We start from the raw sequence: 12775 nt of genomic DNA, 5'->3' as shown, positions 1-12775 counted from the left end.
AGAGAGGGGGGAGAGGGAGGGGGGAGGAGAGAAGGGGGAGAGAGAGGAGAGAGAGGGGGAGAGAGAGAGGGAAAGAAAGAGAGAGGGAGAGAGAGAGGGAGACAGAGGGGGGAGGGGAGAGAGGGGGAGAGAGAAGAGGGGGGGGGGGGAGGAGAGACTGAAGAGCCCACTCCAGGGCACTCAGCTGGTCCGCTCCTCCAAGGGCTGGCTGGAGCAGGTGATACTGATGCAGGCTCCTTCCCAGTTTCCCAACCATACATTTTATCCGAGTAATAAAGTGGGAAAAACAGGGGTGATGTGAAGGCGAGGACCCCGGTGGGTCCCAATCACAGCTCTGCTCTCCCCGCCCTGTAATGACCCAAGATCACAGACAAGATGGATGCCTTGGGGGTGGGGAGCTTCTGTCTAAGCCCCTCATTCCATAGATGAGAAAGCTGCCAGGGGTAAGATCCTCATCCCCACCTGCCCCCCCAGGCAGAAAGTGGCTGCTGCAGGGGGTCTGATTAGCTAGCATCCTTTGCTGCAGTGTCCCTCTCTGGGGCTCAGTTTCCTCATATGTAAAATGGGAGGCTGACCTGTTCGCATCTAAGGTCCACATCCTTCTCTTAATCTTTGAACCCTTTTTCTCAGCTACAAGAAAGGGAGCCAGGACTCCAGCGAAGGTCCCAGGCTCTCCAAGTGTGGTGTTCTTTCTCTTATACTGTTCCTGGTATACAGCAAGAGCTGAATAAATGCTTGTTTATCGACTACACTGTACCATAACCAAGGGAATTTGCTAAAGCTCCTTCCTGAAGGAAGGATCCTTGGAAGAATCGGATTGTTCAAAAATAGCTGTAACAATAAGTTTGCTTTTCAGCACAACATCCCCCTCCATGCCTGCCACACACAGACGCACAGATACATACACACACAGACGCACACCCCTTCTCCTACCCACCACCTGCCAGCCCAGTTTGGCTGGATCTGATGCAAAGTCACATAGCACTTCCCAATGACGATTCCACAGGCCATCCCCTGGATCCTGACCCTGAGCAGCAGCCCTTTGCCAGTATATACATGGATATGACATGTACATCTCTTACCTCTGTGACTTTGCCTGGGCTGTCCCCCCTGCCAGGAATGCCATCCCTCCATACCACTATGATTTAGAATCCTTCAAAATCCTTTAACTTCCTTCAAAGCACCATTTAGGCCTCACAGAAAGTACCTCCTGACCTAACAACCCCAGTTGTTAGAGTTTATTCCCTCTGGAAATGACTTTTCCTGCTCCCTCTATTTCCTTATCTGCACACGTACTCTTTCCCCTGATAGAATACATGCTCCTTGAAGACGGAAGCTGTTTTTTTCTGTCTTTCTATCCCCAGCACCTCACGTAGGGCCTGGCACAGAGTTAGGGATTAATACACACTGGGTTAGCTGAATTGAATCCCATGGGGAAACTGAGGCCAGGATAAGCAAAGGCCCTTGGTCAGAGCTGGGCTCCAAAGGGTCTGAGCCTAGAGCCTCCAAGGCCCCAAAGCCATCCCTGGGGAGGGGAGAAGCTCCCTCCCCATATAGAAGGTTGTATCACCTGCCCTATCTCAGCCAGAGCTCCGTGGTGACAGGAGACACAGGCACATCCCAAGGCCCAGGCTGTGGCATCCAGCGAGGTCCTCTCACTTCTAAAGCGAGTGCTATCACCAAGGGGACTGGGAAGGACAAAACACAGCAGGTTTTCTGGGAACTCACCTGAGTATTATATACACACAGATAAACCCAGCCCAGATAAGCACACTTATACACACACAGAGTTCAGCTCCCTGGTCCATGCCTGGACTGCAACCTTCATAAGCCCCAGCAATGGAGACGGAGAGATGTGACTTCCCAGGCCTCCCCCAACCCTGCCCCCACAGCTGAGGACTGACCCCAAAGCTTCCTATTTCTGCAGCTTATCAGCATCTGAGATGAGTACATTGAAAAGGCTGCCCTAGCCAGAAACCCTACACCACAACACTCCCCCTCCTCCCAGCCCAATGTGCGCCCAAAAGGAGAGAGAAGGGAAGGCAGCTGAGTGTCTAAGAATAATAACCCTTGAAATAGCACTTTAGGGTTTACCAAGCCCTTGGGCTCTCAGGAAACCAAGATGGTGAAAACACCCTGCCAGGACATGGAAGAAAAGAAGGCTACAACAAAGACTTAGACAGCATCTTCTGTGAGAGAGGGGAAAACCGTACCATGTCAGTGGGCCAATAAGGTGTGTGGGGGGGGGGCTGGACAGGTGGATAGACAGATGGCTGGACAGAAAGATGGGTAGATGGAAAGATGGATGGATGGATGGATAGACAGGCCGACAGACAGACAGGTAGATGGAGACATACGTGGACAGACAGACAGATGGATAGATGAGCTGACAAGCAGATGGATGGACAGACAGACGTTCTACTGAATGATGTATATATACATTCAGCTTCTTCCCAGCAACTCAATCTGGAGGAGAGTTCATTTGATATTCCTGGGAGCGATCCCATTAAATATTAACCACTTACAAAGTCTCATTCCCACAGCCCTCACCCGTCCATTGTGGAAAGTTTAAAGTGAAGCACAGACTCCATGCCCAGCCAAGACATCACTCCGTGTGTGTGTGTGTGTGTGTGTGTGTGCGCGTGCTCTTGCTCAGCTCTCCAGTGGGACAGAGGGCTTGGAAACTTGTTTAGCATGGGAAGAAAAATGATATACAAGCAAATGTCTCATCCCTCCGGTTCCCAAGAGAGGCCCAACCAGGGGGAAAAAACCCAATCCAACCCACCCCCCGGCTCCTTGTCACCAGACTGGCCGTCTAGGGAGATCTGATTTCATGGCTCTCCCTCCCTCTCCCCACCCCAACTCCATCTGAAGGAGATGTCAATGCTTTAAGATATTGTTGGAGTAAGACTGAGGTGAGCTGGTTGAAATTCCTCCTCCTCAACTTGGCAGTGGAACCCTTTCATCCACGGCAGGGGGGAAAAACTCCTAGATTTGGAAGCAGGTTCTATTTGAAGCCCTAGCTGTGTGACCCTGGGCAAGTGACTTAGCCTTCCTAAGCCTCAGTTTGCTAATGTGTAAAATGAGGATGATATCTTTAGTACACATCTCCCGGGGCTGCAGTGGCTGAGATTCGAGAGTCTGATCAAGGGGGCTTTCTGGGCAGATGAATGATTGAGTGAGGAGAGGGCAGGGAGGGATTCAGCACACTTGGTGGACATTTCCTACTCTCCACTATCTGTACCCTGTCATATGTGAGTGCTGCCTGGGGCTCCAAGAGGTTAGGGACCAACCCAGCTCCACAAAGCCGACAGACCTCAGGGGCAGGACTGAAACCCAGCTCTTAGGAGGTGCCTGGTAAATACCTGATTGATTGGTTCCTGACTCTGTATCCCCAAGGCTATGCATGTTGTTATTATTATTTATTAGTCTTCAAAAGGCACTTGCATGAATCTTACTGAAGGATAAATGAATGAAAACTGTCTCTGACAACTCTCTGGGCCCCTGAGCCAATCAAAGACTTTCTCTGCTTATTCCAAATATTTACCGAGTCCAATTCCTTTAAAGAAAAAAAAAAGGAAATAGGGGAAAATCTAATAAGGGAAATAAGCCATGTATCCAAATAAATACCAAATCAACTATTATAGATGACCTGGCCTCTGCCACTGACTAGCTTTGTGACCCTGGGCAAGTCCTTCTACCTCCAAGCCTTAAGCAATACCCTAAGATTTAGTTGGGTGGTTGTTTATTTTTTGTTTGGTTTTGGGTTTTGGCCTTTCTTTGTATTCCCAATCCTTGGCACAGGGCCCAGCACACAGTCAATACGCTTGTTGACCTATTAAGTTAGATTCCCTAATTGCCTTCACAGCTTGGCCCAAGTCTCCTTTTCCTCTACCTGAGATCTTTCCTGATCCCCCCAAATTTATATTGTATTTATATATATTGATGCCACATGACTGTGTATTTGCTTATACACATATATGTTGTTTCCCCCAATCAAAAGTGAATTTTTAGAGGGTAGTCACTTTTCTTTTTGGATGTCCTCTGGGTGCCTAGCACACACTGGGTGTTTTATAAATGCCTGTGGACTGATAGGTTCCAGGTGGGCTGCTGCCTGTGCTGAAGATGGGCTTGAAATCATAGGTCCTTGACCCAAGGGCACCAGAAACAACAGTAAGAGCTCACATCTATCTCTCCAGTGCATTGGGATCGGCAGAGACCTTTCAGAGCATGATCTCACTGGGGCCTCACGAAAACACCGGGCGGGGCCCAGAGGTACCCCAGGGGACAGTACCTCCACCAAGCCTCTTCCTTATCACCTGCCAAGAGCCCTGGAGAACACCTGGTCCAGAATCCAATGCCAGATTCACCTTTGACACACCTCCGCAGTAACAACTGGCATTCAGCAGGCGTTTAAATACTGCCAAAGCATTTGACACAGAGAGCCTGTAAATGCAAAGCAGTTTCCCCCCTAGTTTGACCCTCCTAACCATCCCTTTGTGAGCTGTACTATTATCTCCTCTGTCTTACAGATGGGGAAACTGAGGTCTAGAGGGAAAGTGACTTGTCCATGGCATCAGAGGTGTTCATTCACTCTGTATATATGCATATGTGTATAGATATAGATATGGATGTATGCATGTTGCCCTCCTTGAGGGCAGAGTTGTTGGGGGGGTTTTCTTGTATCCCCAGCACCTAGAACAGTCCCAGACATACCAAGTAATCATTATACTAATGTTTGATTGGCTGACCGATTCTCTGCAGAGGTGGAAGGAGCTAAGAGCATAGAGTGTTGCAAAGGTTTCACTGGATTGCTTTTTTCTCCCACTTTGTTATTATCTTTATTACGAGGTATGGCTCATGGGGGGAGGGGAAGGGGAAAGGAAGGTGCTATCAATTAAACATTTTTGAAAAAAATAAGGCCAGACACATGGTGGTGCATCCCTCTGATCTCTGTGAGGGGAGGCAGAGGCTGGAGGATCCCTGGGGTTTGGAAATTCTTGGCTACAGTGGGGCTAAAGCCAACCAGGTGTCCTGCACCAATATGGTGACCTCCGGAGCAGAGGACCAAGGGGTAAAGCAACCCAAGTCAGAAAAATAAAGCGGGCTAAAGCTTTTGGGCCAATTAATACATGAATCAGCTCATGAGTGGCTGCTGAACTTCCAGTCTAGGCAAGACAGGAAGGCCCAATCTAAAACAAACAGCAAGTCAAAAGTAGGGTTTGACCCAGTCCTGACTCCAGGTCTAGGGTTCCATCCACTGGGCCACACCGCTGCTCCCAGAGATGGTGAGTCCTATGGAACACCCCTAATTTACATCCTGTCCGAACAATAAACATTTCTGTCAGTGCCTACTGCGCTTCGGGCCCTGTAAGCTTACCCACTCTGGTACCTCTAAAAGGACTAGAATGAAAAAACCCCATTCAGTTTTTATGAATTGGATGTCAGGGCCAGGAACATGCAGGACACGGTAAGGTAATGATGGTAATCATGGTGATAAATTAATCATTTGCAGGGCCATTTCTGGGTAGAAGATTCTCAGCACTCACTGGGTGGGGGTCTGCGGCAGCCCAAGGTTTACCACTAAGGCGTTACTGTTCCTCACACGGGGGAGGGGGCGGCTCCCCTGCATTTTTCTCATTTCAGAGTGAAAACGGGGGTGCAGGCCGCCTGGGAGGACTTGATTCTAAAACGGACCAAGAAGTCAGAGGGCTGGCTTTCTGCAAACATGGACGATGGGGAAGTGACTTGCTGATGGGTGGTCTCAACTGTCCACAGGTACCTGTGACACAGGGGACATTTCAACCTCAATTAAATAGGGACATTGTTCAGTCCTGTCTAACTCTTTGTGACCCTATTAGGGGTTTTCTTGGCAGAGATACTGGACTGCTTTGCCATTTGCTTCTCCAGCTCATTTGACAGACGAGGAAACTGAGGCAAACAGGGTGAAGTGACTTGCCCAGGGTCACCGAGCTAGGAAGTATCTGAGGCAGGTCTTCCTGACTAGTCCTGATGACAAGGGTCAGTAGCTTCAATGGGTGGGTGACTTCAGCTCTTAACTGACTCAGTTGGGTAAACACAAACTCAACTCAATTCAGTTCAATATTTATTAAATACTTACTACTGCCAGGCACTGGCCCAGACAGCAGAGATACAGAAGTGGAAAATCCGGCTGACCTTTAGTAATTTCCCTCCTGCTTTGGGGATTTCGAGGGGGCCAGGAGCAGAAAGGGCAGGCAGTGGAAGGAGATGATCTTAGTAAAGTGCCAACTCAGCAAGGCCTGTCTCACACAGTAGGTACTTAAGGACGGCTTCTTCCCTGCCCCTTCTAGAAGCTGAGCATCTGGCTCTGAAGCCCCACCTGGGTGACTTCACTTACCCTCTCATCTGTAAAATGAAAAGGTCAGCCCAGGTGGCTCTGGAGGAGGTGGCTCTGTCCCCTTTCCAGCTCTAGGGAAATAAAGAGAATGTCTACACGGGCTCAGAGGATGAAAGATTCTGAGAGGGAGGACCTCAGAGGTCACCTCGTTCTACATCACATATGATTAAAGTAAGTGTAAGGTAAAAAGAAAGTAATTTTGGGGGTGGCTAGGTGGCACAGTGAATAGAGCACTGGTCCTGGAGTCAGGAGGACCTGAGTTCAAATCCAGCCTCAGACATTTAACACTTACTACTAGCCCTGTGACCTGGGGCAAGTCACTTAACCTCAATTGCCCTGCCTTCCCCCCTAAAAAAAAAAAAAGAAAAAAAGTAATTTTTTCAGGGGGCAGGCAAGGGGTGGCTGAAGAGGCCAACGTCAGAAAAGCCTTCACTGGTGCTGAGCCTCCAGGAGAACTGGGCATCCAAGGCCTGGAGGGGCACCAGCCACAACGTCAGACAAAAGGGGGCAGTGTAGGCACTGATGCCAGGTTTGAGGACCAGAGGCCCCAGCTCTAATTCTGGCTTTGGTAGGTGCTAGAGCAAGTCCCTTTCTTTCTCTGGGCCTCAGTTTCCTCCTCTGAAAAATGAAAGGGCTAGAGGATATATGAGGGCCCTTCCAGCTCTGGCCCCATATCCTGGTACCTTCTCTCCCACACCATCACCTGCACATACATGCCATCTCCCCTGACAGAACGTCATCTCCCCAAGGACAGAGATGGGTTCATTTATGTCTCTATCGTCAGTGTCCAGCCCACTGCTGGGCCCCAAAGCCAAGAAGACCTGAGTTCAAATCCTGCCTCTGACTCATCCTAGCTGTGTGACCTGGGCTCTAGGCTCTAACCTGCATTAGAAGAGGGAATTGTCTCACCCAGGAGACCCTAACTCAGTGAAATCACAGTCCCGGCCTGGTCCCTCTCAAGGGCCTAGCAAGGTGAATGAATAGAAGGCATTTATTAAGCTTTTATTATAGCAAAACACTGTGTTAAGTCCTGGGAATAATCCCAGCCCTCAAAGGGCTCTCATTAGAAGAGACAGCACACACAGGGGTGCTGACTGGCACATAGTAGGCCCTTAACAATGGCCAGTTAATTGAATGATTCTGTATCCATAGGACCTAGCATGATGCTGGGGATACAGCAGGTGCTTTATAAACGCTTGGTGCTTTATTGGCCCTAGTAGTCAGGATAAGATTCTCAGTAAAGGGTCCTCCCTCATTTAATTGTTTAAATAAACCCAGGCTTCAGAACTCTCCAGGCCTGCTGGGCTCGCGAGCCAAGTAAGGAGCAGGGGGGAGCCTGGATGGGGCCGGAAGTGTTTGTGAGGAGCAGGTATTTAATAAGAGGGTGTGCACATGTTTGTATTTGGGCCAGGGCTCAGGCAAACAAGTCTGACCACATACATCAAACTTTTCACCTTGGCATTGACGAGATAATAGGCCTCTCTGGTAAACTCCAGTCCAGAGGAAAGGAAACTAGGAGTTTCCGCTAAGGAAATATGGTCCTACCGTGAGAATCAAAGACTTGGGAATGGGAGGGGGAGATGGAGAGAGAGATCCCCATCATTCCTAGTGATCCAACCTTGAAAAAAGGCTCCAACTTCTCTTTCTATATATGAAAGACTGAGATGGCCAGCCCCCCAACACTACAAAGGATGCAACAGAGAAGGTGTGAAAGGCAGGACGGTGCCATGGGTAGCACAGTCACCTAGGCCTAGGCTCCAAACTGCCCTCACGCTTCCTACAAGCAATTCCTCTTATGAGCCTCAGTTTCCCCATCTGTAAAATGGGTGCAATTATCCTTCCCTGTCCCGCCTGCCTCCAAGGGTGGGGTGTTGGCAATCTCAGGATGTAGAGAGGCCTTTGAGTCCTGAGGATCTCCTCCGTTATCTCCTTAACAAGGAGCCGTCCAGCCTTAGTTGGAAATCCTCCAATGAAGGAGAAAATGCTCCGCCTCCCAAAGGCCGCCAGGCTGCCCGGCCTACTTTGGGACAGTTCTCATTGTTAGGAAGTTTTTCCTGACATCGAATCTAAACCAGCAACTTCCACTGCTCCCAGTATTGCCACTGGGGCCCACGGTGACAGTCATGACACCCCCTTCTACTACACAACCTGGCCTCCACCCCACCGCTGATTCTCACAAATGGGGTCTGGGCAAGCCCCTTACCTTTTCTGGGCCTCAGTCTCCTCACTTGAAAGATAAAGGGCTTGGAACTGAGAGTGCTGAGGTCTCTAAACAGCTCTGCCTCCAATCTAAATCCCTTATAACCCTTCTGTGCCTCAGTTTCCTTTGCTGTAAAATGAAGAGACTGGCCTAGATAGGATCTCTTCCAGGGAGCCGAGGAGGCAGAAGACTGTCAGCCAAATCAAACCATCCTGGATGCTCTGGACAGCCCAACTGCCCTTCCCAGGTACATCTGGGGGAGGAAGCCACACTGTCTGAGGGGCTCAAAGGAAATTACATATGCAAAACCCTTTGTAAATTTTAAAGGGCTCTGTAAATGTCAGCTCCAATCATAGAACAGCTGAACCTGTGGCCCAGAAGGCCGGCATCCCTGTGGCAGCACCTGGCCTGGCTCTCCTTGGGAGGGGGCTGAGTGGGAGGGCCTTCACCTGGCTCCCCCTGGCTGCCAGGGCCTCTGTCAGCTGACAAAAGGTGGCAGAGCCCCAACTGGGCTTCCGTGTTTACTTAAGCCAAGAAAACCTTCTTGGGACATTCATTTTTTTTTTTTCTGGAATAGCTTTGGGCTAGGAAGAAAGGGAAGGGCCCAGAGAAGAAGCAGGGGGTGACCCAGTGACCCTCCCTATCCCACCCCCAAACCTGCCGGGCACCTTCTTCAGTCCCAAGACCCTTGGAAAGGGGCAAGTACTTCTGGGCAGCCGTCACTGGCGGGCAAGTGTGCCCTTGCCCCCACCCCAGACTGGCTCATAAATACCCAGAAGTACCCTGAACAAAAAGGGGCGCACAAACACCCCGAAATGCCTGAACAGCGCTAAGTATTTACAGGGGAACACGGACTGCACTCCGTCTGGATGGGAAGACATTGCTCATACGATTGTGCGACCCCTTCCCGGGCACAAACGCGCTGACGCCCGTTCACACATGGCCAGCCTGGCCCACGGGAGCTCCGGCCGCCGGCTCAGGAGCGGGCAGATGCCCAAGCTGCCCTCTCTACACTCATCGGAGGAAACACTCACGGGGGTCTCACACACACAAACAGACACACACACACACACACACACCGGTGGGAAACCACACACTAGACAAATGACATCCCGTCACATGGACGCGGCAGCACGCGCCGAGCGGGGCTCCGGAGCCCAGCTTTGCAGGGCTGGCTCCGGCGCTCGCTTCCCGGCGCCCAGCCCCCCCGGACCAGCCCCCTCCTCGCGCCGGGCCTCAGTTTCCTGCCCTGTAAAAGGAGCACGCCGGCCTAGCCGACCTCCGAGGTCCCGTGCGGCGCCGGAGCCCAAGAGGCCGTCCAGGTACACCCTGGGCGGCTCCCGGGACGCGGGTGCGCCGGCGCTGGCGGGGCCAGCGCGGAGGGACCCCGGCCCCGGCCCCAGCCCCGCTGCGGGGGGCGCCGCGCGCTGCAGCCGGAGCTGCCCGAGCTGCCGGGGCTGCGCGGCGCCCCCCAAGCTCCCGCCCCGGCCCCTGCCCTTGCCTGCGTCTTGTCGAACTGCTCCCGCTCCGCCTCCAGGCTGTGGCCCGGCCTGCGGCTCAGCACCCGCGCCGGCACGTTCTTGATCGTGTTCATCCTCCCCGCCCGCGAGCTCGCCGAGCGCCTCCAGACCCGGAACGGCCCGTCTGCTCCGGCCCCGGAGCCCAGCGCAACTGAGCGAGCGCGTCACCCGCACGGCCACGCCTCCCCAGGCCCCGCCCCGGACCCGCCCCAGAGGCCCGGACCCGCCCCCAGCATCATCACCGCCCCTCCTCCTTCCCCCGGGCTCAACGAGGAAGGGCTGGGCGGCCCCACACCTGACCGAGGGCTCCTCCCCCTCCCGCCTCCGGCCCTGGCTCCATCCATCAGCCCCCACCCCTCCTTACACCTTCCATACTTCCCCGCCCCCCACCGGTCACCCTCTGAGGGCTCCGGAGACTCTCGGAGCTCAGCCAGACCCCCTCCCATCTCCCTGCTCCTTGGGTCTCCTTAGAGCCGATCACCTAGCTTCCTCCTTCCCGGGGACCGAGGCCCTCCATCTCTCAGCTCGTCTCCTCCTTCTCCAAAGGTCACAGAACTTCAGTCCTTACCTGGGCTCCCTCCTGCACCCCCTCTCCCCTCCCAGCCGGCTCCCCGCTCCCTCCCGCAGCCCCCTTCTGTCTCTTCCACTGCCCGCCCGTCATCTGGTTACAAAGGACCTCGAATTTTCCCAATGCTTAAAAACCAAGGGCTTTCCTTAATCCTTCTAGCCACCTGCCCCCACTCTTTTCCCCATTCCACCCTCACCCCACAAACAAGCCCGTATTCAGCACTTTTGTTCAGTGCTCCGGTGGGACCATAACGTCCATGGGGTTTCTTGGCAAAGATAGCGGACTGGTTTGCCATTCCCCATAGTCCTAATCCGGGGGCTTGCTTTCCTCCATCTCCCTTAGATCTCTCTTGTCCAATCAGCTACGAGGTCCTGGCAATCCCACCTCCCTAAACTGTGTTCTGACCTCTCCTACATTCCCCCATCTATTTGAGCCCAGTCCAGAGTCAACAATAGGAGACTTTGAAGCCAGAGAGACCCGGGTTTGGGTCAGGCTTCTAACATTTGTGAACTTGGGCAAGTGTGCTTTAGGCAGAGGTCTAAGTCTAAGGCTAGAGGTTTCAGAGAAGGTGGAGGCAGGCATGCCTCACCTGGGAGTTCCCAACAAAATCAAGGTGCAGGACCTTAGGAAGCTAGAACATTCAGTCATTAATTAAGAGGAATATCCCCCTCCTAGGTGGGCAGCTAGGTGGCACAGGGGATAGAGTTCCACATCTGGAATCAGGAAGGTCTGAGTTCAAATCCAGCCTGGGGCGCTTCCTGGGCAAGACACCTGTTTGCCTCAGTTTCCTAATCCATAAAATGACCTGGAGAAGGAAATGGCAAACCTCTGCCAAGAAAACCCCAAATGGGATCACAGAGTCAGGCACGACTGAACAACAGAAAGGCCTTCCTGCTTTCACATTTCTGCTCCCTCCCCAGTTCCAATTTTTTTGCCACTGGCAACATCTCGCATGCATAGTCCTGGTCATGGAACCACAGATTTTTGGAGGCCACCCTGTCCAACCTGCACCTGGTTGAACATGCCCCCCTCCACACTTCTGACAAGTGTCCTCCAGCTCTGCTTGAAGACCTCTAGGGATGGGGATCCCAGCCCTCCCAAAAAGGGCCCATTATATTCTGGGTGCTCCACTGGTGATGACAACATTCCTTTCCTGGCTCTCCTCTCCACCCTTGAGAGTCCAACTCCAACGTCACTTCCTCCTTGTGCCCATCCTGCTCAGACATGGCCATTTATTTTATAATTCTCTAATGGTTTTATGTAATATTACTCAGTATGTCTCAGCTAGGCTGTGAGCTCCTTGAGGGCAGGGGCTTGGTCATCTTCACATTTTTTTTTCATCACTTGACCTTCTGCTCACCTGCCAAGCACAGTGCCCTGTATATACAGTAGTTGCTTAATAGGTGTTTGTTGTAAGGTACTAAAGTTTCCCTCTCCCCTGTGCCAGGCAGGAAATGCAGCCATGCCCATGGCACCACAGTAGGGTCACTGGATTTCAAGTCAGAGGGCTTGGCTCTTCCTGGCTCTTCCTCTTATTACCTGTACTTAACCTCGTTGGGCCTCAGTTTACTAATCTGCACAATGACAAGATGGCTTCTATATTTGTCTGTGCTTATGTGATTATCTTAACTCCCCACCACACTCCTCAGTAGAAAGGGACCATGTATTTTTTTTAATTCCTGTTTCCCAGTATGATGTGTCTTTAACATTAACATTTGTTGAGATGAAACAAAATAATTGGTCTGGCTGGTGCATTAGCTGGTACGGGACATACACCCTCCTAAGAGTGTACTCACCCAAGGACTTGGAGAGCATGAGCATCTGTGAGATCGATCTAAGCACTCCTGAGTGGCCAGTCTCCCGGATCCAAAGGCCACTTTGACTTTCAACCTTCCCTGGGCAGTCGCTGTCTTGATGTGCCCAGTCTCCTGATACGCTCTGTTTACTCTCCTCTCCATCCCTCATGATGATTCTGCATAAGGCCTAGAGAAATGAACCTGCTTCTGATGGGTTCTAAAAAACTCACCAAACAGGGCCGCAAAATGGCAACATGCAAGACCCTGAGGGTGGGAATGGAAATTCAGAGGCAAGTACTTTAGGGAGAGGGA

At 51.9% G+C, this 12775-nt stretch overlaps 1 protein-coding gene across 1 annotated transcript in view; it reads right to left on the bottom strand.

The window, feature by feature from the left end:
• HIP1R (huntingtin interacting protein 1 related) overlaps positions 1-10286 on the bottom strand; it is a 74399-nt gene extending 64113 nt beyond the window's left edge. The window contains exon 1 of the mRNA XM_069081744.1: positions 10081-10286. Coding sequence (XP_068937845.1) covers positions 10081-10173 — 93 coding nt within the window. The 5' untranslated portion in view covers positions 10174-10286. The remainder of the gene's footprint in view (positions 1-10080) is intronic.
• Between the last annotated feature and the right edge of the window lie 2489 nt (positions 10287-12775).

Source organism: Petaurus breviceps, unplaced genomic scaffold (genome assembly GCF_028583685.1).
Source record: "Petaurus breviceps papuanus isolate PSGF00001 unplaced genomic scaffold, PetGlider_PUasm1.0 99, whole genome shotgun sequence".
Classification (NCBI taxonomy): Eukaryota; Metazoa; Chordata; class Mammalia; order Diprotodontia; family Petauridae; genus Petaurus; species Petaurus breviceps.
The sequence above is the reverse complement of the archived record's forward strand: the minus strand, read 5'-3'. Positions and strand labels throughout refer to the sequence as shown.